Here is a 23,075-nt window from a genome sequence, read left to right on the forward strand (position 1 = left end):
CTTCCAGATCACCTAGTCCAACCTCTGACCTAAAACTAACAAGTCCTTCACTAAACCATATCCCTAAGCTCAACACCTAAATGTCTTTTAAAGACCTCCAGGGATGGTGGTCCCTTTCAGTCGAAGGATGGCAGGTAGGCAGACAGCCTCGAGGCAGGAGGAGGTCGCACCTCTGGAGGTGCAGAAAACACCTTTTGTCTTTAGTGACCACAGCAAGCACTGCCGTGCTGAGCTACCAGGAGAGTAGAGAGGTGACAAAAGACAAAATAAAAGCCCTTCAATATATATATATATATATTTTTTTTTAATGGGGTGCAGGCCAATTCGTACCAGCAGATAGTTGGGGAAGGAGGAGAAAGGTGGTATTTGGTGTGTCTTCCCTGGAATATGCTTGGGCATCAGTTGCGTGTAACCCAAAAGCTGGAAGGGGATTGTTTTGATTGCAATTTGTTGCTTTTTCTTCCATGTCAAGTAATTTATCCTGTAACTTTTGCACCAGAAGAGGCAAAGAGGGTTTTTTTTTTTTTTCCCTTGCTTATTTTCTGCAGCAAAATAAATATGCATTATCTTGATGTTTAATTTCATTTTTTCATGCCAGCTTTACCTAGCCTCCGCTACATGGAGCAGCTGGCACTTCCTAGGACTGGGGAAAAAGCACCACCAGTCCAATTTGCTGCTCGTTGTTACTCTACCTTCAGATCTCATTGACCTCATGGAAAGTTTTGTACTCAATTTTCTGTGGTGAGCAGAGGCAGGCCCGCTTTTACATTTCTCTTCCTTCACGGTGACAAAAAAAGGTGTCAAAAAAAAAACAACACACCACCACCACCACCACTAATTAAAAAAAAAAAAGTCTTCAAAAGGCTCTGCCTCCATCCTGACCATAGCTTGCAAAACTTAAAAAAATAATATATATATATATATATATATTTGGTAAAAATCTGCATCCAGAAAACTTAATTGCAAGACATTTATTTTGGATAGCCTGGTTACAAGAACTTCCTATTTGAAGAAGTTCTTCCCAGAGATGAAGAAAAACAATATAAATGGGGTAATGCTGGGGGAAAGCAAGATCTGGCTCTGGTGGGGCATTGGTGGGATGGGTACTGGACAGGGTTTTTGGGTGGGTGAGGACAGACTCTGAATTTTACCATGCAGCCACCTCTAAATCCATCTGGAGGTCCTCAAACAAGTGCAGGTACCTTCAAAAGACACGCATCAGCCCTGCATGCTCTCCCCATCCTCCCATGCTCCCCCAGAGCTACAAACCTTGCTGCAACCGATTCCTTAGCATTCTTCCTAAAGGACTCTCAGTATGCACTGTCCCAGGGACATCCCCTTTTCCCCTGGGACCCTTATTTCCCATTTCTCCTATTCCCCTGAAGTGTGCTACTACATAAATTTATCTCCTGTGGTGTACCACTGACCAACGTTATGATTCTAGAAAATGGGTGTGCACTGCCAAGCACTTTGCCGTGCAAGCAGGTTCCATAGAGCAGAGGTCCCAAAAATGCTTCCTTTCTCTCTCTTTTCTCACACTTCATCCATCTCCAGCCTTCACGGAGCGATGGAACCACCTCTCTGGCATTTCCTCTGTTTGCCCTTGTTCCCAGTTCTGGTTCAAAACCATTTTTGTTCCATGATACTGAGCTTATCAAAGGCAAACATCCCCTGTAAGCCCCCTCTCAGTTTCCCCAGCTTGAGCGACTCTCTGGGACCCCAAGAGCTGCGCCACCGCGCTTCTTCCCCCCGCCAAGCAGTCGCCACCCGGGGTATCCTCTCGCCACCACAAACCCGTGGTGGGGACGGAGGACCGGACCCCGCTACCTGCGTCCCGGAGGGGTCCCGGCCTCTCCGCAGCACCCCGCTTGCATCGCTTGTCCAAGGCCATGTAGCCATCCTCATCCTCCATGGCAGGACACACAGCAGGTGGAGGGGACACGACGGGGTCTGGAGGACCAGAAACCCAAATGCTCAGAGCTGCAACGCTGAAGTGCAAACCAGCGGCGGGGCCGGAGCTTCCTGCCACAGCTCGCGGCCGTTCAATGCCCCTCTTATATATGGAGTTGTTATATGTGGAGTGGTAATTCGTGTTGAGAAAATGGTTGGTATTAATAAAGAAGGGGGTGATTTGGGAGTATGGCCATGGGGGTTGGAAAACCCCGTGATTGACATAACATTAGACTCTTAACGATGAGGCCATCAGGAATGTAAAAGAGTTTAGAGGGAACAAAGGAGGGTGATTCAGGAGACTCCATGCAGTCTCTGGTTTCTTGTTCTCCAACTGGTCTCTTGTTCTCCAGTCATTAAGGCATGGAATTTCTGGGTGTTTGCTGTTGTTATATGCAAAGTAGTTTGACCAATGAAAAGGTGTTTTGAAAAGAGCTGCTGTGGAGACAAGCATATAAGAGGGGAGCCTGCCCTCAAGATAAAAAAGGCAACACCGATGAAGTTATGTCATCAATAAAGAAGCAGGAAAAAGGAGTGAAGAGGAACAGTCTGGCAGAGTGGAGACCAGGACAGGAACAGGCACATTGATCACCTAATAAAGATGGGTTTGACCTAACTCAGCAAACTGCTCAGAGAAGCTTGTACAGAAAGTCACTGGAAATAGGCGCACCAGAGCTGGGAAGAAGCTTAAGCTGAGAGAAGCGGACCTGTGCACACAACTGCCCCTCGCTGGTCAGCAGTTGCGCATTATGGGGAATCATACGTCCTTAGGAACAAAGTCCTGGTCACCTTACAGCTTATTCTCCTTCTTAACAATTGGACAGTTTATGAGCCTGAAATATGGGGCCAAACTGAGGTCAAGGTGTGGGACTCTGCAACTAAAAACGACAAGGCTGCAGTGGGATTGCTCGTCACCTGGCAAGCAATCTCTGAGGCCTTAAAGAGCCCTGTGGGGCCACAGTCTACACCATGAGCCATTGGCCCCTCTGCTGCTACAGCCATCAAAGGCTTTTGGTGTTACGCCACCCACTGACCTGGACGTGCCTTTTGACCCAGGCCCTATCGGCCTTGAAAAGGAGATGGATATGCTTCTCTTCGATTTGGGAAGAACAGGATCCATAAGGCCCAAAGACCGAGTTGCTTGACAACTTAGAGACATATTGTTCAAAAGGAATGGAAAATGGAGACTGTTAAGTCATGGATCTTAAAGGATTGTTTGTTACCTTTTCTGATTGTACAGGCATACTCGGATTTAGTATATAAAAGCAATGTTCTATATATTTAGATTGCTTGATATTCGTATGTGCATTGGTGGAGCGTAGACCCCCCGCACACCCAGCGCTGTTTACTTGCCTTTTATACCTTTTATATATATTCTTTTTATAAATATTCCTTTTATAAATATTCAGATTGAGTTGAGACTTCATTTATAACATTTCTTTAGATAATGTACCATCAGGAACCCTACACAAGGGGGTTTAGTGGTAGCAGCTTTCTCTTCCTCATCTTCATGGTGTAACTTCAGAGGTGACTCGAGCATGCAGGAGGATGCTGCAGGGGGCCACTCAGGGCTCTCCTCCCCTCCACGCTCCCCTGGGGCTCTGCAGGGCATGGCTGCAGACAGAATACTTCTGCTGGGAGCACAAGTTGCTGCTGACCCCATCAAGGTTGATGTAGGCACATTGGCCATTGCCCCGGATATCGAACCTGCACAAAGAAGCAGAAGGAGAAGTCAAGGGGTTGAGCATCTCCCACATAAGCAAACAGCGCTGGAAGGAGGAGGAAGAATCCTTTCCAGCAGACAATGACCCCCATGCAAAGCTAAATCTGCCCCCTTCCATGAAGGAAGGAATATTTTTGGTTGATTAATCCCATACGGGTTCATCCAGGGATGCCCTCTGTATCCACAAGCTGCTTCCCAAGGACCAAGCATTAGAAGAAGGGGTGGTTAATTGCTCCCTGCCCATTAAAAAACATGAGAAAAAGAAGCCAGGACGTACAGGTTGTTGAAGAGAGACCCGTTGCACCATCTCCAGGGGTCGGATCCCTCCCGATGCAGACCAACCCAGAAGTGCAAGGGACGTCCGTAGCGCAATAGGAAGCGCTGGAAAGCAAAGAAGAAATGTTGTGCCCATCTTCACCTTACATCCTCCAAGGAACCCCACAGCTGCTTCTCAAAAAGCCACCCCAGCGCATATCCAAATAGTCTTTTTTCCCCTCAAAACAGAATTCTTTTATTTTTTTCTTTTTCATTGAGGGTGGAGAGGGCAAGGGGAAGACAGGGCAAGGACAACTCCTAGTTGATCAAGATGGTTTTTCACGGTGTGAAAAGCCAATATGTAGCTGCGGCTCGCTGTAGCAACAGGAAAAAGAAACAACAGAAGAAAAAAACAGTTGTTTTTTTTTTTTTTTTTTTTTTTTTTTTACAGTTTGGTGTGGTTTGTTTGTTTGTTTGTTTGTTTGTTTGTTTTGCAAGTAAATCCTGGAAGAACACAGCAGGAAAGTTGTGCACAGGCAGGGGCTGAGGAAAGGCTTCTGCCAGTGCCTGGCAGAACAGTGAAGACAGGATTAAATGCTGGTGAAAATAAAATAAAATAAAATAAAATAAAATAAAATAAAATAAAATAAAATAAAATAAAATAAAATAAAATAAAATAAAATAAAATAAAATAAAATAAAATAAAATAAAATAAAATAAAATAAAATAAAATAACAAACACTTTCTTAGCTGCCTTCTTGCATGTGTGTCTTTCTTACTGGAATCACAAAGAAGAAGCATCTTATGCGCATCAAGGGGATTTGTCTGGGCCCACACAAGGATGGGGTAAAACAATAAAAGATAAAAAAAGGGCAGGTCTTGAGCCTGGAGGAGGCAGGAGGATCTTGTGCCCCTCATCTGGGCACCAGGCGAGGGTGTTGGTGACCCCACAAGCTTTCAGGAATGGCCATTGAATGACCGTGAGCTGTGGCAGGAAGCTCCGTCCCTGCTACTGGTTTGCACTTCAGCGTTGCAGCTCTGAGCATTTTGGTTTCCTGTCCTCCGGACTCCATCGTGTCCCCTCCACCTTCTGCGTGTCCTCCTGCCATGGAGGATGAGGATGGCTACATGGCCTTGGACAGGCGATGCAAGCGGGGTGCTGTGGAGAGGCCGGGACCCCTCCGGGACGCAGGTAGCGGGGTCCAGTCCTCCGTCCCCACCACGGGTTTGTGGTGGCGAGAGGATACCCCGGGTGGCGATTGTTTGGCGGGGGGAAGAAGCAGGGAGGGGCAGCTCTTGGGGTCCCAGAGAGTCGCTCAAGCTGGGGAAACTGAGAGGGGGCTTACAGGGGATGTTTGCCTTTGATAAGTTCGGTATTGTGGAACAAAAATGGTTTTGAACCAGAACAAGGAACCAGGGCAAACAGGAAATGCCAGAGAGGTGGTTCCATTGCTCCGTGAGGGCTGGAGATGGATGAAGTGTGAGAAAAGAGAGAGAAAGGAAGCATTTTGGGGACCTCTGCTCTATGGTACCCCCTTGCATGGCAAAGTACTCGGCAGTACATCCCCATTTTCTAGAATCATAATGTTGGTGTGTACTACCCCATAGGAGGTCAATTTCTGTACCAGCACACTTAAGGGGAATAGGAAAAATGGGCAATAAGGTTCCCAGGGGACAGGGGGATGTCCCTGGGACAGTGCCTACCGAGAGTCCTTTAGGAAGAATGCTAAGGAATTGGTTGCAGCAAGGTTTGTAGCTCTGGGGGAGCATGGAAGGATGGGGGGAGCATGCAGGGCTGATGCGTGTCTTTTGAAGGCACCTGCACTTGTTTGAGGACCTCCAGATGGATTTAGAGGTGGCTGCATGGTAAAATTCAGAGTCTGTCCCTACCCACTCAAAAACCCTGTCCAGTACCCATTCCACCAACGCCCCACCACAGCCAGATCTTGCTTTCCCCCAGCATTAACCCATTTATATTGTTTTTCTTTATCTCTTGGAGGAACTTCTTCAAATAGGAAGATTTTGAAACCAGGCTATCCAAACTAAATGTCTTGCAATTAAGTTATCAGGATGCAGATTTTTACATAAAAGAGAAAAAAATATTATTTTTAAAAGTTTTGCAAGCTATGGTCAGGATGGCGGCAGAGCCTTTTTGCAGCCTTTTTTTTTTTATTAGTTTCGGAGGTGGTCTCTTGTTTTTTTTTTTTTGACACCTTTTTTTGTCACCGTGAAGGAAGAGAAACGTAAAAGTGGTCCTGCCTCTGCTCACCACAGAAAATTGAGTACAAAACTTTCCATGAAGTCAATGAAATCTGAATGCAGAGCAACAACAAATAGCAAAATGGACTGGTGGTGCTTTTTCCCCAGTCCTAGGAAGTGCCAGCTGCTCCATGTAGCGGAGGCTAGGTCAAGCTGGCATGAGAAAATGAAATTAAACATCAAGATAATGCATATGTAAATTTGCTGCAGAAAATAAGCAAGGGAAAAAAAAAAAAACTTCTTTCCCTCTTCTGGTGCAAAAGTTCTGGGTTAAATTACTTGGCATGGAAGAAAAAGCATCAAATTGCAATCAAAACCATCCCCTTCCACCATTTGGGTTACACACAATGGATGCCCAAGCCATATTCCAGGGAAGACACCAAATATCACCTTTCGCCTCCTTTCCCAACTACCTGCTAGTACGCATTGGTCTGCCCCCATTAAAAAAAAAATATATATATATATATTGAAGAGCTTTTATTTTGTCTTTTGTCACCTCTCTACTCTCCTGGTAGCTCAGCACCGCAGTGCTTGCTGTGGTCACTAAAGACAAAAGGTGTTTTCTGCACCTTCAGAGGTGTGACTTCCTCCTGCCTCGAGGCCGTCTGCCTACATGCCAGCCTTCAATTGAAAGAAAAGTCTGTAGCATATATCTATGTATCTATAGACAAAAAAAAAAAAAGCCATTTCCTGGTGCTGGACACAGGTGCAAGAAGGTTGGTCATAACGCAAAGGTTGCCCAGGGACTTTGTCACTCCTGAGACACTTCTGTGAGCAGGCAAGCTGACCATGGCTGGGGAAATTATTTATGCCAATTCACTGCAGCCCAGAGGGGGCCCTTTGCCTGTCGAGAGGCGTCACAGTAAGTGCAATTTTGGGCAGTGGGTGCTCATGGTGAGCTTTGTTTCCTTCAGGAAGAGCTGGCGCAATGGTCTGCTTGCGTCTTGGCCAAGAAACACGGCCAAGTGCCAGTTGGGTTCGGGGTTGATCCCGGTTTCTGCAGGCAGCAAAAGTAAGGAAGGAAAGAAGGAAGGACGGGGGAGAAGGAAGCTTGCAAACATCCAGAGCTTGAACGATTTCACTGCTGGGGCTGCTGTCCCCACAGCAAAAATCAGCCCCGACATGAGGCGATGGAAGTTAAAGCTTGGTAAAACGTGCCCAGGACCCTGGTGGAGAGGAGCTGTGGAGGGACCCGAGTCCCACGGGCCACCATCTGCTCTAAATGAGTCCAATTTCCCAAGAGTTTGGGTCTTTCCCCCTGCTCTTGAGGACCCCCACTGCCTCCCAGAGCACCTAGAGGTGACAGCCTCACTTCTGAGCCCAGCCTCGGCAGCAAGCCTCCAACAGGAGCAAAGCCCGCCACCGGGACTCCTTCCCCACTGGGACCCACTGGTGCAACTGGGAAGCCGCAGCTCAGCTGCTCCCCATCCCCTCCAAGCACCTGGAGGCTTTGCTCCAGCCAAAGCTGCACCATGGTGAGCAGCGGGACCCACGTGAGGAGGGTCCTGAGGTGGGAGATGCAGAGAGAAGGTTGTGATTGTTGGGTTTTCGCTTATGTTTTTGTTTGTTTGTTTGTTTGTTTGTTTTTGATTTTTTTTTTTTTTGGGGGGGGGGTAGCAAAGCAGCTGTCAAGTTCTGATCAAACAGAGGGGCTTTATTTCATTATTTTATTATATTTTGTATTACTTAAGTAATTAATTTTATTGATTTATCTCATATTATTTCATTTCATGGTATTTTAATTTTATTTTACAAGAAAGCACTTTCTGAACAAAACCACGGACTCTTTCAGCTCCTGCCGTGTGCCCATGGTGGCACGGAGTCCTTCTGAAGCTGAGTGGGCTGAGCCACCTGGTGCTGCTTTTGCTGGTGGTGGTGCTCTGTGTGCAGGGTGAGTAAAACCCGCTTGTAAACACTTCCAAAACCCAAGTGAGCACAGGGGAAATTGTACTTTGGTTGTGTTTGTTTTTTTTCTCACCAAGGTGAGGACAGGGTTCTATCCCAGGAACCATCTCCTTTTGGATGGTTACAATTTTTCCCCATATGGATGGCACGGGATGCATCCAACAAGAGTAAATCCCCTCTGAAAACAAACACAAAACGACAAAAAATGGCTTTTAAAGCAAGGGTGGTGGACACAAGCAACATTTTTATGCTATTCCAAAAGTTGGGTGCAATCATGACATGAAAAAGAGTTTGCACAATAGATCAGGAAACCCAACTCAGCCCTGCAAGGTTTTCATGGTGAAGCACACAAACAGCCTCAGTCTCACCCCAAAATTTTACCTCCAAGTTTTTCAGAAGATGCCGACACCTCCCAACGCTCTGCAGAACAAGAGCGAGGCCAGGGGAAGGAGCAGGACGGAGGTGTGCGTGATTCCCTCCCTGCTGCGCTACATCTGCCACTGGAACGGCTCCGCAGGTAACCCCTTCCCTGGGGGGGGGGGTCCCTGGGGTGGGATGGCTGTCCCCGGGGGGCTGCAAGCACAGCTCGGTGTCAATGAGCATGGCGAGGAAGAGCTCGTTTTGCTGATCATCTCCATCCTCTGTGGGCCTCCGGGAGGAGGAGGCACCTCTCCACCTTCCCCGTGCTCACCCCACTGTGTGCTCCTTGTGGTGGATGGGTGGGGAAAGCTGGCAGGAAAAATTTGGGAGGAGAGAGAGCTCCCTCCCCGGAACATCTTGGCTGGTTTGAGCGAGACCTCGAGCACTTTTGGGGTGTCTCACGGCTCCGTCTCCTCTCCAGACCACGGGGGCTGCAAGCTGTGCCCCCCGTCTTGGCAGCTTTTGGGGGACCAGTGCTACCAGGTTTCCAAATCGACTGGGACTTGGATGGAAGGCAGAAAAGACTGCGAAAGTCGGGGGTCCCATCTGGCCGTGTTCCGAAACACCGCCGATATGGTAAGTGCAGAGTGGAGAAGGCTTGAAAAGGACCCAAAAGTCCTGGGTTTTGGTGGGTAGAGGGGCAAAAACTGCCCTGGAGCTTCTGGTTGGTGGCAGGAGGCTTGGTAGCTCCAAGCCACCACCTGCTAAGAGGTGGAAACAGGACTGAATCGCCACTTAAAGGGCTTTGGAGGCCCCTTCCCACCTTTGGCACAGAGGGAAAGGATACAGAGCTCGGGGGGAGCCCCCAGTGTCTCAGGCTCTGAATTTAAGCTCTTTCCACTCACTGAGCAAGGCAGCACCCAAGGGACGGGTGGTGTTTAGGGCCCATCTCTTTGAGGATTAACCCAGTGGGTTCAAAAAGCCAGCTTTGCATCCCAACGAGCCTCTTGCTGAAGGCCCCTGGAAGCCAACACTCCTCTCCCATTTCCCAGGAGCACTTACGTGAGATCATCCACCAGGACAAGTTAACGGTGTGGATTGGATTAAAGGCATCCAACTACATATGGAAATGGGTGGACAACTCCTCCTTCAACGCCGCCATGTGAGTACAGCTGCAACCCGTGGTGTGCGGAGCAGCTTTGCACCCCTAAGATCTCCAATATTTTGGTGTCCACAACAGCATTGCAATGCCCCGGTAAGGCTTTGCAGCCTGAAAGTTGGCTGTACTGAGCACTGTAACCCACCATCTCATCACACCTATGCAGCCAACGTGGTTTTAATGCCCTGGGCATGCTCCAGTGGAGGAAGGAGCCAGATGGTAGTGCAAGCACAGCAATCTGCACAGGCATCTGGGCAAGCCCGCAGGAAGAAGCCATCTGGAGCCTAGAGAGACAGGCTGGGGGAGAAGCTCCCATTGCCCCCTCACCCAAGAGCAAAAGGAGCTGCTTTTGAGTGCTGATGGTTTTGGTTTGCAGGTTCGGTTCCCTTCAGAGTGTGGAGAATGGCTGCGTGACCTTTGTAGGCAACTGGCTGGAAGATGATGGCTGTGGGAGCGACCACAAGTGGGTTTGCCAGACAGAACCCTTCCATCTCCTTTCAAAGACTGCAGGAGATGGAGAGTTGTGCAGTGCCCACCCCGAAAAGCCCATCCTGCAGGACGCTTGCTGCTAATATTTGGGGTGAAGCCAACCCTCCTTGTTACGGCTCTGTGAGGAATTTCAGTGTTTGAACCCAACCAAGCACAGCCAAGAGTATTAGTGTAGGCTCTGTTTCAATTTTTATTTTTTTATTAAAAAATCCATCCAGATACGCACATCCAGACATTATCTGTTCCAATTTTTCCTTCTCCTCCTTCCAACAGGTAGTGTAAAGTATAATAGCATAATAGCATAATTCCATAGCACATCAGATTCACAGGTTTCAAATTCATTATTGCAAACATGCCATTTGCAAATGTAGAAAAAAATAGTGTTTTATTTTCTGCTGTAGAAGCAGAGAGAGAAACAGCAAAGTTGCTGACTTGAGTACAAAAGATTGACAGAGCCTGCAAGAATCTGAGCAGAAAGGACACTCAGCAATACTGTTGTGGCAAAGAAGAAGACCTAAGTAAGTTTTTACCAATTTTTGTGGCACTATCATGAGCTTTATGTTTACGGGATCTTTTACTCAGGGGAAATCTTTTGCCTCCAGAGGATGTAGTTGTTGGGCCTGCTGCAGATCCAGAATTTCTTTGTTTGGCAGGAGGCTGAGCTGTTCTTCTCCTGGTTTAGGTATGCACAAGGGCCACCTCCCTGCACCTCAGACCTGCAATGCAGACACACTCAGGAGTGAGCAGAAGGGAAGAAAGTAGGAAAACTACCCTAAAAACAGGAAGAAAACCTGGGGTTTCCTCTCCTGGGAAGGTCAGAAGGGGCAGTGTTCAATGTCTAATAGGGGTTCAGAGCGCAGCATCCTTAGTCCGCCCCAAACTTCTCATGGAAAACCAGAGCTGTGGTGACAGGAGGAGGTCCCTGTCCCAAAAGAGGCCATCCCAGACCCTATAAGAACTCCTGGCCTAATTGCCAACCCAAAGCACCCAACCCCAGCAGGCGGAGGGACTGACCAGTCGTTGAAGGCTGTGCCGTTGGTCCACCTCCACTGGCCATCGTCTTCCTTGTGCAGCCCGAACCAGTGGTTTCCTTGGCCCTTGCAGCGCTTGATGAAAGCCTTTAGAGAAAAAAACAAACAAACAAACAAACAACAACAAAAAATGCATTTTAGGCGATCCTGTCTGCAAAAAACAAAACTCAGCCTGCAGAGCACCCTGCAATAGGAAGGTGATTGCATTCTACAATTCTACAGTTTCACAGAAAAAGGAAGCCCCTTGAGGGCAAAGCTCAGGACAGCATCCATCTAGACGTAGGGAGGGAGTTTTGGAGAAAATAATGTGATATTGCTCATCCCCCAGCCCAGGCTGGTGCTATCCCCAGGGACATCTTCTCCTGGCTTTGGAAGTGGGTGAAATTTGGGGGAAAATAGGTTTCTGTTCTTGACCCACACATTTTCCACACCAGAGCCGGCAGGGGGACTCATGCCCAGTTCTCACCAGTTCCTCCTGGCTGTCTATGGAGGTCAGGGAGGCTTCCATGGCCTTGCAGTTCTCCAAGCTGGTTTTCCAGTTGCTTTCATTGTCCGAGAAATAGTAGCACTTGCTTTGGAAGCCGATCCACGTGTCTGGGCACACGTGGGAGAATTGGGGATGTGATGAGCGAGACTGCTGCTGCACAACTGTAAACGGAGAAAACCGAGCAGGTGAGATGCATGGACAGCCACAAAAAAAAAAAAAAAGGCAGAAAAATAACATTTTTAAAATTATATGTATTCCTCTCCAGCAAATGTAGGGGGGTTGGGATGCAGGAAGATGTGGCACCCCGTAGGAAAGGCTGAGTAGAGCCTGGTTGAGGGGACAAAAGCGGGTACCCATGAAGCAGGCTCAGTGCTATGCTTGGGGGCCTTCTCATCCTGCTAGGAAAATCCTGGAATTCCCCACTCCACCCCTGAAACAGCTCCCTGGCCAATCTCCCTGCCGTGGGGATGCTCCAGTGGGACTCACCAACCAAGGCCACCAGCAGAGCGAGGACAAAGAGACTCTGCACCACACACAGCGGAGCCAGGAGCTTTTGTACACGATGACATTTCCTTCCCATCCCATGGGGGCTGGAGCCTGGTGGAGAAGAGAGCAGGAGATGTGGGCTGGGTCTTTCCACCCCCCATTTGCCCTTTTTCTGCTGGATCCACGGTTGATCCTATAGCCCTCCCCCTTGGGATAGGAGCTCCCTTCTTTGAGGCCCTCCAGATGGATTTAAAGGTGGCTGCATGGTAAAATTCAGGGCCTGTCCTCCTCCCACCTAAAAACCATGGCCAGTGCCCATCCCACCAGTGCCCCACCGAAGCCAGATCTTGCCTTCCCACAGCATTACCCCATTTATTTTTTTCATCTCTTGGAGGGTTCAGCACTTTTTTCTCGGGGTGAGTATTTTCCCAGACTTCTTTCTCCATGGTCGTCAAGGAAGTATCGGGTCTCACTGATCACATCCACACATCCAGTCCTCTCGCAGCAACTGGCTGACCTCACTGCGATAGCAAGGAGAGGGTTGAGTGTTGGGGTGCCAGCAAAGCCCCCTAGGTCTGAGGACATGTGGGGATCATGGGGAAACTGTGGTTGGGGAGAGGGCTTGTGGTCTGCTGGATAGGAATGGAGGAAGGGTGAAAGGATGGGAGAAAGGGAGAAGGAGAAAGAAGAAAAAAAAATGAAGAAAGAAAGAAGTAAAAAAGAGAAGGAAAAGGAGAAAGAGAAAATAGAAAGACAGAAGTTTATATTGACATGAAATACTAAAAGAAATTAAAAGAAATGTATTGCCTATCAGCACTCAAAGCTCAAAGGGAGTTGAGATGTGTGACATGACACCCTCCCCAAACAGTCTCCAGCCCAGCAAGAAGCTGAATTTGAAAAAAAGGAAGGAAATAAGCCAGCAGCTGCTTGTGCTGACATTCTTGGTTCACAGCCAGCCCTTATCTCAGTTCCCCCTGCAATATTTTCTGAGTATAGAACAGCGTGCTGGCTGCTGTTCAAACAGAGCAGCGCTTGCACCACAGATCTTGGTACTATTGTTGGAAAATAATCACCAAGGAAGGGCTTTTCCCACCTGGATGAGGGGATTACTGGAAAACCAAACGTCTAGGAATAAGCTCCTAAGGAGGAGAAAAGTTTTGGTTTTGAGGGAATACAGCAGCACGCAGGAAAAACTTGCAGGAGGAACATTCAGTGCTGGGCTACATACTGCAAAATAGTGTTTTCAAAGAAGTTTTAGGATTGAATTTGGCGGGGGGGGGCATAAATAGTGGTAATACGAGTGGGCTGCAGGTACCCCAGACTCCGTACGACAAAGCCTGGCTTGGCTTCAGATTTGGCTTGCACACTGGGGAGCCTGCTCCAGTGTGCAACCACCCACCTTGGTGGAGAACCTCTTCCTGATGTCAAGGCTAAACTTCCCCTGCCTCAGCTTAACACCATTCCTGCAGGTCCTATCACTGGTGATTACGGAGAATAGGTCACCTGCCTCTCCACTTCCCCTCATGAGGAAGTTGTAGACTGCGATGAGAGCTGCACACAGTACTCGAGGTGAAGCTGTACCAGCACAGAGTAGATTGGGACAATCACTTCCCTCGACCGACTAGCGATGCTACTAGCTTGTACCCACGTGTCATCCCTCTTCCCTCCCTTGTCTGCTTTTTTGCTGCAGCTCCACCCAGATTATTAATTCTACCGATTAATACTATTTTTTGCTTCTTTTCAACTTCATTCTTCTTCAATTCCCTCCCAGGAGAAAAAAACAAAAAAACAAACAAAAAAAAAAATCAAAGAAAGCAGCCAGCTGCCTTAGCTAGAAGATTAGAAGAAAGACTGGGAAAGCCCTCCCAAAGAAATAAACAGGAGAAAAAAAAAAAAGCGTGAAATGTTTTAAAATACCTTAAAACAAACTAACAAAACCACTAGGAGTTCTAAACATCTGTAAGATGATTTACACGCCCTATGTGGTCATAGAAGCTTCAATAAAGCCAAATGAAAAGGAAGAATTTGGGCAATGTGGGTTTTTTTTGGCTCTAATCAGAGAAACACGAGTGGTGTGGGACAGTGTGGAAGTGTGAAACCGTTCAGGCAGCAAAGAGGTAAATCTCCACAGTACTGATCAAGAAAATCACAGATCTCGGGGAAAAGCAGAGGCAAGGCAGAGGGAGCGGAAGCAGGCAGAGGGAGCGGAAGCAGGCAGAGGGAGCATGCAGATTAATAAAAAAAATCTTAAAGGAAAAGAAAAAGAAAAAGGGAAAAAAAAAGGAAAAAGGAAGAAAGGAAAAAGATGGAAACCTGCCCTGGCTGGCTGCTCCTTCCCTCCCCATTTCAGCCCCTAGCTGAGCGTTCCTTGCTCAGCTTCTCCGAATTTTGCTGCTCTGATGTGGACTTACACTAAGAGCAGTGTGTCTACTCCTGGTGTCTTCTTGCTGGTGCTCCAATTTAAGGAATGAGAGAAGGAACGGTGCTTGTGTTATCCTGCTCAGTGCAGCAGTGTTCAGAAAGAAGCCAGCTGCCTTCACTAGAAGAAAGACTGGGAAAGCCCTCGCAAAGAAACAAACAAGAGAAAATAAAAATAAATAAATAATAAAAAAAAAGATTGAAATGTTTTAAAATATCTTAAAGACAAACAAACAAAAAAATATAGGAGTTCTAAACATCTGCAAGAAGATTCACACACCCTTTGTGGTAGCAGAAGCTTCAGTAAAGCTAGCTGAAAAGGAACAATTTGGACAACGTTGTTGATTTTTTTGGCTTTACTCACAGAAACACATGAGTGGTGTGGAAGCTCACTGGGTACACATTTTTGGCATTAAAGAAAGGGAGAGAACAAGAGGAGAATGAGAAAAACACAAAAAAAAACAAACAGCACAAACACAAAAAGAAAGGTGAGAAAGAGACAATGAGGGTGCAAATGGCAGAGGGCAAATGAAAAAAAAAAAAAAGGGAAAAAAAAAAGGAAAAAAAAAAGGAAAAAAAAAAAAGAAGAAGATGGAAACTTTTGCTGCTCCAACGTGGACTCACCCTAAGAGCAGTGTGTCTATCCTGGTGTCTTCTTGCTGGTGCTCCAATTTAAGGAATGAGAGAAGGAACGGTGCTTGTGTTATCCTGCTCCTGCAGCAGTGTCATGTAGCAGCGAGGGAGTGGTATCACTCAGCCTGTGATCATACGGAAGCACTTGCAGTAGGAATACCTGAAGATATTAAACAAATCCTGTCTTAAATAGTAAGGCTTCCGAACTGAAAAACCTCAGTGGCTGCAACTTCAACATGGGTAAAAAAAAGTTTTCCTGATGGCACCCGCGCCGCCATCTTTTATTGCAAAACGGCAGTGGGAGGAGCTTAAGGTGCCCAGGAGGAGTAACGCTGCATTAACCCTGAAAGCACCAGTACGTTTTTGTGTGAGCTGGCTTGCAAAGATTTTGCATGCAAATTGGGGGTAATTTGCCTTTGACTCAACTCTTCCTGGGGCAAAACTGAAGCTTTTGAGGATATTTGAGGTCTGGTTTGCCACTCAAAATATCCTTTTGTCCCCTCAAAAAAGCCCGAAGCGCTGGGGTGGGGGAGGAGGGCCGACAGAGCACCAAGCGAGAGCCCCAAGCGCCGAGGGGGGGGGGGGGCGTACGGAGCACCAAGCGCCGGTGGGAGGGGGGCCGACAGAGCACCAAGCGCCGGCAGGGGGGGGGCCGACAGAGCACCAAGCGCCGGCAGGGGGGGGGCCGACAGAGCACCAAGCGCCGGCAGGGGGGGGAGAGAGCACCAAGCACCGGCGGGGGGGTCCGACAGAGTACCAACCGCCGTGGGGGGGGGGGCCACAGAGCACCACCAAGCGCCGGGGGGGGGGGGGCCACATAGCACCAAGCGCCGGCAGGGGGCGGACAGAGCACTAAGAGCCGGGGGGGGGGGGGCGGACAGTGCAGCACCAAGAGCCGGGGGGGGGGGGGGCGGACGGAGCACCACCAAGCGCCAGGGGGGGGCCGACAGAGCACCAAGCGCCGGCAGGGGGCAGACAGAGCACCAAGAGGCGGCAGGGGGCAGACAGAGCACCAAGCGCCGGCAGGGGGCGGAGAGCACCAAGCGCCGGCAGGGGGCGGAGAAAGCACCAAGCGCCGGCAGGGGGCGGAGAAAGCACCAAGCGCCGGCAGGGGGCGGAGAAAGCACCAAGCGCCGGCAGGGGGCGGAGAAAGCACCAAGCGCCGGCAGGGGGCGGAGAAAGCACCAAGCGCCGGCAGGGGGCGGAGAAAGCACCAAGCGCCGGCAGGGGGCGGAGAAAGCACCAAGCGCCGGCAGGGGGCGGAGAAAGCACCAAGCGCCGGCAGGGGGCGGAGAAAGCACCAAGAGCCGGCAGGGGGCGGAGAAAGCACCAAGAGCCGGCAGGGGGCGGAGAAAGCACCAAGAGCCGGCAGGGGGCGGAGAAAGCACCAAGAGCCGGCAGGGGGCGGAGAAAGCACCAAGAGCCGGCAGGGGGCGGAGAAAGCACCAAGAGCCGGCAGGGGGCGGAGAAAGCACCAAGAGCCGGCAGGGGGCGGAGAAAGCACCAAGAGCCGGCAGGGGGCGGAGAAAGCACCAAGAGCCGGCAGGGGGCGGAGAAAGCACCAAGAGCCGGCAGGGGGCGGAGAAAGCACCAAGAGCCGGCAGGGGGCGGAGAAAGCACCAAGAGCCGGCAGGGGGCGGAGAAAGCACCAAGAGCCGGCAGGGGGCGGAGAAAGCACCAAGAGCCGGCAGGGGGCGGAGAAAGCACCAAGAGCCGGCAGGGGGCGGAGAAAGCACCAAGAGCCGGCAGGGGGCGGAGAAAGCACCAAGAGCCGGCAGGGGGCGGAGAAAGCACCAAGCGCCGGCAGGGGTTGGACAGAGCACCATGCGCCGGAAGGGTGCGGAGAAAGCACCAAGCGCCGGCAGGGATGGGGCCGACAGAGCACCAACAGCCGGCAGGGGGGTGCCGACAGAACACCAAGCGCCGGCAGGGGTTGGACAGAGCACCAAGCGCCGGCGGGGGGGGGCCGACAGAGCACCAAGCGCCGGCACAGGGCGGACAGAGCACCAAGCGCCGGGGGGGGGAGGAGCAAAGCGGAGGGGGGGGAGAGAGCAAAGCGAGAGGAGAGAGGAAAAAGGAAAAAGATGGAAACCTGCCCTGGCTGGCTGCTCCTTCCCTCCCCATTTCAGTCCCTAGCCGAGCGTTGCTTGCTCAGCCAGCCCCGAATTTTGCCGCTCCATCATGGACTCACCCTAAGAGCAGTGTGTCTACTCCTGGTGTCTTCTTGGTTGTGCTCCAATTTAAGGAATGAGAGAAGGAACGGTGCTTGTGTTATCCTGCTCATGCAGCAGTGTCATGTAGCAGCGAGGGAGTGGTATCACTCAGCCTGTGATCATACGGAAGCACTTGCAGTAGGAATACCTGAAGATATTAAACAAATCCTGTCTTAAATAGTAAGGCTTCCGAACTGAAAAACCTCAGTGGCTGCAACTTCAACATGGGTAAAAAAAAGTTTTCCTGATGGCATCCGCGCCGCCATCTTTTATTGCAAAACGGCAGTGGGAGGAGCTTAAGGTGCCCAGGAGGAGTAACGCTGCATTAACCCTGAAAGCACCAGTACGTTTTTGTGTGAGCTGGCTTGCAAAGATTTTGCATGCAAATTGGGGGTAATTTGCCTTTGACTCAACTCTTTCTGAGGCAAAACTGAAGCTTTTGAGGATATTTGAGGTCTGGTTTGCCACTCAAAATATCCTTTTGTCCCCTCAAAAAAGCCCAAAGCGCCGGGGTGCGGGAGGGGGGCCGACAGAGCACCAAGAGCACCAAGCGCCGGCAGGGGGCGGACAGAGCACCAAGCGCCGGCAGGGGGGGGGCCGACAGAGCACCAAGCGCCGGGGGGGGGATGGGGGGGGTGGACAGAGCACCAAGCGCCGGGGTGGGGCCGACAGAGCACCAAGCGCCGGCAAGGTGTGGAGAAAGCACCAAGCGCTGGCGGGGGGTTCCGACAGAGCACCAAGCGCCGTGGGGGGGGGGGGGGCGGACGGAGCACCACCACCAAGCGCCGGCGGGGGGGGGGCGCGACAGAGCACCACCAAGCGCCGGCGGGGGGGGGCGCGACAGAGCACCAAGCGCCAGGGGGGGGCCGACAGAGCACCAAGCACCGGCACGGGGGGGGGGCGACAGAGCACCAAGCGCCAGCGGGGGTCCGACAGAGCACCAAGCGCCGGCGGGGGGGGGGGCTGACAGAGCACCAAGAGCCGGCAGGGGTTGGACAGAGCAACAAGCGCCGGCGGGGGGGGGGCCGACAGAACACCAAGCGCCGGCAGGGGGCGGACAGAGCCCCAAGCGCCGGTAGGGGGGGGCCGACAGAGCACCAAGCGCCGGCAGGGGGCGAACAGATCACCACAAAGCGCCGGGGGGGAGGGGGGGGCTGGACAGAGCACCAAGCGCCGGGGGGGGGCCGACAGATCACCAAGCGCCGGCAGGGGGCCGACAGAGCACCAAGCGCCGGCAGGGTGCGGAGAAAGTACCAAGCGCTGGCGGGGGGGTCCGACAGAGTACCAAGCGCCGTGGGGGGGGGGGGGCGGACGGAGCACCACCAAGCGCCGGCGGGAGGGCGGCCGACAGAGTACCAAGCGCCGGCAGGGCGCGGACAGAGCACCAAGCGCCGGCAGGGGGCAGAGAAAGCACCAAGCACTGGCGGGGGGGTCCGACAGAGTACCAAGCGCTGGCAGGGGGGGGGCCGACAGAGCACCAAGCGCCAGCAGGGGGCCGACAGAGCACCAAGCGCCAGCAGGGGGCCGACAGAGTACCAAGCGCCGGCAGGGGGCGGAGAAAGCACCAAGCACTGGCGGGGGGGTCCGACAGAGTACCAAGCGCCGTGGGGGGGGGGGGACGGACGGAGCACCACCAAGCGCCGGGTGGGGGAGGGGCGGGCGGAGCACCACCAAGCGCCGGGGGGGGGGGGGCGGACAGAGCACCAAGTGCCGGCAGGGGGGGGGCCGACAGAGCACCAAGCGCCGGCAAGGGGCGGACAGAGCACCAAGCGCTGGCAGGGGGGGGGCCGACAGAGCACCACCAAGCGCCGGGCGGGGGGGGGGCGGACGGAGCCCGAAGCGCCGGTGGGGGGGGGCCGACAGAGCACCAAGCGCCGGCAGGGGTTGGACAGAGCCCCAAGCGCCAGGGGGGGGCCGACAGAGCACCAAGCGCCGGCAGGGGGCGAACAGATCACCACAAAGCGCCGGGGGGGAGGGGAGGGCTGGACAGAGCACCAAGCGCCGGGGGGGGGCCGACAGAGCACCAAGCGCCGGCAGGGTGCGGAGAAAGCACCAAGCGCTGGCGGGGGGGTCCGACAGAGTACCAAGCGCCGTGGGGGGGGGGGGGCGGACGAAGCACCACCAAGCGCCGGGGGGGGGGGGGCGGACAGAGCACCAAGCGCCGGCAGGGGGGGGGGGCGACAGAGCACAAAGCGCCGGCAAGGGGCGGACAGAGCACCAAGCGCCGGCAGGGGGGGGGGCCGACAGAGCACCAAGCGCCGGCAAGGGGCCGACAGAGCACCAAGCGCCGGCAGGGGTTGGACAGAGCACCAAGCGCCGGCAGGGGTTGGACAGAGCACCAAGCGCCGGGGGGGGGCCGACAGAGCACCAAGCGCCGTGGGGGGGGGGGGCGGACGGAGCACCACCAAGCGCCGGGGGGGGGGGGGGGCGGACAGAGCACCAAGCGCCGGCAGGGGGGGGGGCGACAGAGCACCAAGCGCCGGCAAGGGGCCGACAGAGCACCAAGCGCCGGCAGGGGTTGGACAGAGCACCAAGCGCCGGCAGGGGGCCGACAGAGCACCAAGCGCCGGCAGGGGTTGGACAGAGCACCAAGCGCCGGGGGGGGGGGGGCCGACAGAGCACCAAGCGCCGGCAAGGGGCCGACAGAGCACCAAGCGCCGGCAGGGGGCCGACAGAGCACCAAGCGCCGGCAAGGGGCGGACAGAGCACCAAGCGCCGGCAGGGGGGGGGCCGACAGAGCACCAAGCGCCGGGGGGGTGGATGGAGCACCAAGCGCGGGGGGGGGGCCGACAGAGCACCAAGCGCCGGGGGGGGGGGGCCGACAGAGCACCAAGCGCCAAATTTTCAACCTGAACCTCCCCTGGCACAACTTGGGGCCATTTCCTCTAGTCGTATCGTTAATTATCTGTGATAAGAGGCCGACACCCAGCTCAACACGAGTTCCTTTCAGATCGATTCAAAAAGGATACAGCTCATTATGCTAGCTGCATAGAGGATATGGCTCAGCCTTCCCCACAATTTCCAGCATCAAGGGGCACTTTGGGATACATTTTGGTGCTTTCCCCCTCTTCCCACTGCATTTTTGCCCGTCGGAAAGCTCTCCCCTGGGGCAGTGTGAGCACAACCATGTTTGTTTCTCGGGAAGGGGAATGCACTGGTTTTAGGGCCGGGGCTGAATCCATCACCTGCTTCGAGCTGGCTGAGCCCAGCCAGGTTTTGGAGCTCCCAAAAAAATATAGGGGAAGAAGGACAAAGGCTGCTGGAGTAGGATCCCCATTCCACCTCCTGTGTCATGGACACCCAAGATCTCATTGGGAAGGTGCCAGGATAGGTCCCAGCCCACCACCTATGAGAAGGGGCACGAAACCATTTCTGAATGGGCAGATGTGACAGCAAAGCCATCGGTAGATGGCCAAAGGTTTCTGCCCTGGACACCCCTTGGCATTGCAAATTGCCAATTTGAGAATAAGAGATTAAGAAAAGCGAGAAAGAGACAGAGGGTAGAAAAATGGGAGAGGGCAAAGGAACATAAAAAATTCTTAAAGAAAAAGAAAAAAAAAAAAGAAGGAAAGAAGATGGAAACCCCTCCTGACTGTCTGCTCCTTCCCTCCCCATTGCAGCCCCTAGCCGAGCATTGCTTGCTCAGCCGGCCCCAAATTTTGCTGCTCGCACGTGGACTTACCCTAAGAGCAGTGTGTCTACTCCTGGTGTCTTATGCCTTGCTTGTGCTGCAATTCAATGTATGAGAGGAGTAGCTACTGCTGGTGCAGGAAGTGTTTTTTAACAGCAAGGGGAAGAGTATCGCTCAGCCTACTGATCCTGCAGAAGAGCAGTGGCAGTAGGAACGCCTCTCGTGACCAATATATGTAAAGTGACTCAAACCTCACTGGCTGCCACTTGAACACAGGTTATAAATGTTTTCCTGATAACAAAAGCGAAAGGAAAGCAATCCTCTGTTACTTTTATTGAAGAAAGCCGGTGGAAGGAGTTTAAGGCCCCCGGGTGAGTAATGCTGCACGTACTGCAGTAACGCTGAAAGCACCAATACAACATTTTATTGTCTGAGCTGGCTTGCAAAGGTTTGCATGCAAAGTGGGGGCCACAGTAATGTGGTTTCACCTCTTCCTGGGGCAAAACTGAAGTTTTTGAGGATGTTTGAGGTCTGGCTTGCCACTCAAAATATGGCAAACCAGATATGTGTTTATGTGTTTAATATGTGACCGAGAAGGAGCAGCAGAGAAAAAGCGCTGTAGACTGACCATAACCCCATTCCCCTGTTCCCCTGTGCCGCTCAGTGAGAGGAGGTAGAAGAGGGTGGATGGGGGGGAAGGTGCTTTTGGTTTCTTTCCTTTGTTTCTCACTTCTCTCGCTTGTTAGTAATGAGCAATATATCGTACTATCTGTCTTCTTATGCTGAGTCTGTTTTGCCCCTTACAATAATTACTGAGTGATTTTCTCATCCTTATCTCAACCTTGGAGCCCTTTTCACATATTTTCTCCCCATTCCTCTTTGAGGAGGGGGAGTGAGAGAGTGGCTGTGGTGGAGCTCGGCTGCCCACTGGAGCGGAACCATGACAATTCCATCCCAGGAAAAGCACAAATAAAACACCCGGCTGCCTTAGCTGGAAGAGAAACTGGGAAAGCCCTCCCAAAGAAACATACAAACAAACAAAAGCACAGCAAAAACAGATGTGAATGTTTAAAAATGACTTAAAAAAAAACACTTAGGAGTTCTAAACATCTACAAGAAAATTTATACAGCCTTTGTGGTAGCAGAAGCTTCTATAAAGCCAGCTGAAAAGGAACAATTTGGGCAACGTGGGTTTTTTTTGGCTCTTCTCACAGAAACGAGTGGCATGCGAGCTCAACAGATGTACAGTTTTGGAATTAAAATAAGGAGAGAACAAGAATAGAATGAGGAAAAAAAAAAGTACAAATGTGAAAGAAAGGCAAGAAAGAGACAAAGAGGGTGGAAAAACGGGAGAGGGCAAAAGAATAAAAAAAAAAATCTTTAAAAAGTAAAAAGAAAGAAAGAAGGTGGAGACCCAGCCTGGCTGGCTGCTCCTTCCCTCCCCATTTCAGCCCCGAGCTGAGTGTTCCTTGCTCTGCTGGCCCCAAATTTAGCTTCTCAGACATGGACTTACCCCAGCAGCACTCTGCCTAGTTCTGGTGTCCTATGTGAGTCGTCCTGTTCATGCGCAGTCCTGTAACAGTGGGGGAGGGGTAGCACTCAGCGGGCCTACTGCTGATGTGGTAGGAGTGCCAAGATACATGTAACCAATCCTCTCTTGACCGAGAAGGCTAACTTCAAGGCAAAACTTCACTGAAGCTTGAACTTCTGTTATAAATGTACTTGTTTGAGGACCTCCAGATGGATTTAGAGGTGGTAGCATGGTAAAATTCAGAGTCTGTCCTCACCCACCAAAACACCCTGGCTGGTGCCCATCCCACCAGTGCCGCACCGGAGCCAGATCTCGCTTTCCCCCAGCATTACTCCATTTGCATTGTTTTTCTTCATCTCTTGGAGGGTTCAGTACTTCTTGGTCGGGGTGAGTTTTTTCTTGGGCTCCTTTCCCCATGGCTGGCAAGGACATGTCGGGTCTCACTGATCACATCCGCACATCCAGTCCTCTTGCAGAAAACTGGCTGAGCACACTGTGAAAGCAAGGAGAGGGTTGAGTGTTGGGGGGCCAGCAAAGCCCCCCGG

General features: G+C 51.9%; 3 protein-coding genes and 1 long non-coding RNA gene across 16 annotated transcripts in view; 1 reads left to right on the top strand and 3 right to left on the bottom strand.

Annotated features, from left to right (window-relative positions):
• The window catches only part of LOC137846280 (killer cell lectin-like receptor subfamily B member 1B allele B), a 6,524-nt gene extending 3,956 nt beyond the window's left edge, over positions 1-2,568 (bottom strand). Inside the window, exon 1 of the mRNA XM_068664159.1 lies at positions 1,828-2,568. Within this exon, the coding sequence (XP_068520260.1) occupies positions 1,828-1,912 (85 nt within the window). The 5' untranslated portion in view covers positions 1,913-2,568. The remainder of the gene's footprint in view (positions 1-1,827) is intronic.
• An 870-nt stretch (positions 2,569-3,438) lies between these two features.
• On the bottom strand, positions 3,439-4,136 carry LOC137846325 (uncharacterized). Its single transcript, XR_011090452.1, has 2 exons — positions 3,951-4,136; positions 3,439-3,657 (listed from the first exon to the last, which is right to left on the bottom strand). It is a non-coding gene; the product is annotated as an uncharacterized lncRNA (long non-coding RNA).
• A 586-nt stretch (positions 4,137-4,722) lies between these two features.
• LOC137846281 (killer cell lectin-like receptor subfamily B member 1B allele B) lies at positions 4,723-10,247 on the top strand. The gene is made up of 6 exons (XM_068664160.1): positions 4,723-5,120; positions 7,980-8,078; positions 8,481-8,609; positions 8,934-9,088; positions 9,505-9,614; positions 9,988-10,247. Exons 1-6 carry the CDS (start codon positions 5,036-5,038, stop codon positions 10,181-10,183), a joined length of 774 nt encoding a protein of 257 aa, XP_068520261.1. The 5' UTR covers positions 4,723-5,035; the 3' UTR covers positions 10,184-10,247.
• A 34-nt stretch (positions 10,248-10,281) lies between these two features.
• Positions 10,282-23,075, bottom strand: part of LOC137846297 (C-type lectin domain family 2 member B-like) — a 153,495-nt gene continuing 140,701 nt past the window's right edge. For 5 of the 13 annotated variants that reach the window (XM_068664223.1, XM_068664238.1, XM_068664218.1 and 2 more), the window contains 4 exons: positions 12,105-12,215; positions 11,598-11,779; positions 11,115-11,218; positions 10,282-10,816 (listed from right to left, as the gene is read on the bottom strand). In XM_068664223.1, coding sequence (XP_068520324.1) covers positions 10,675-10,816; positions 11,115-11,218; positions 11,598-11,779; positions 12,105-12,215 — 539 coding nt within the window. In that variant the 3' untranslated portion in view covers positions 10,282-10,674. Of the gene's footprint in view, positions 10,817-11,114; positions 11,219-11,597; positions 11,780-12,104; positions 12,216-12,471; positions 12,626-14,515; positions 14,668-15,146; positions 15,412-17,346; positions 17,607-22,862; positions 23,024-23,075 lie in introns of those variants that run through there. The other 8 variants (XM_068664231.1, XM_068664226.1, XM_068664230.1 and 5 more) reach the window with 8 other exon arrangements.

Source organism: Anas acuta, chromosome 31 (assembly GCF_963932015.1).
Source record: "Anas acuta chromosome 31, bAnaAcu1.1, whole genome shotgun sequence".
Lineage (NCBI taxonomy): Eukaryota > Metazoa > Chordata > Aves > Anseriformes > Anatidae > Anas > Anas acuta.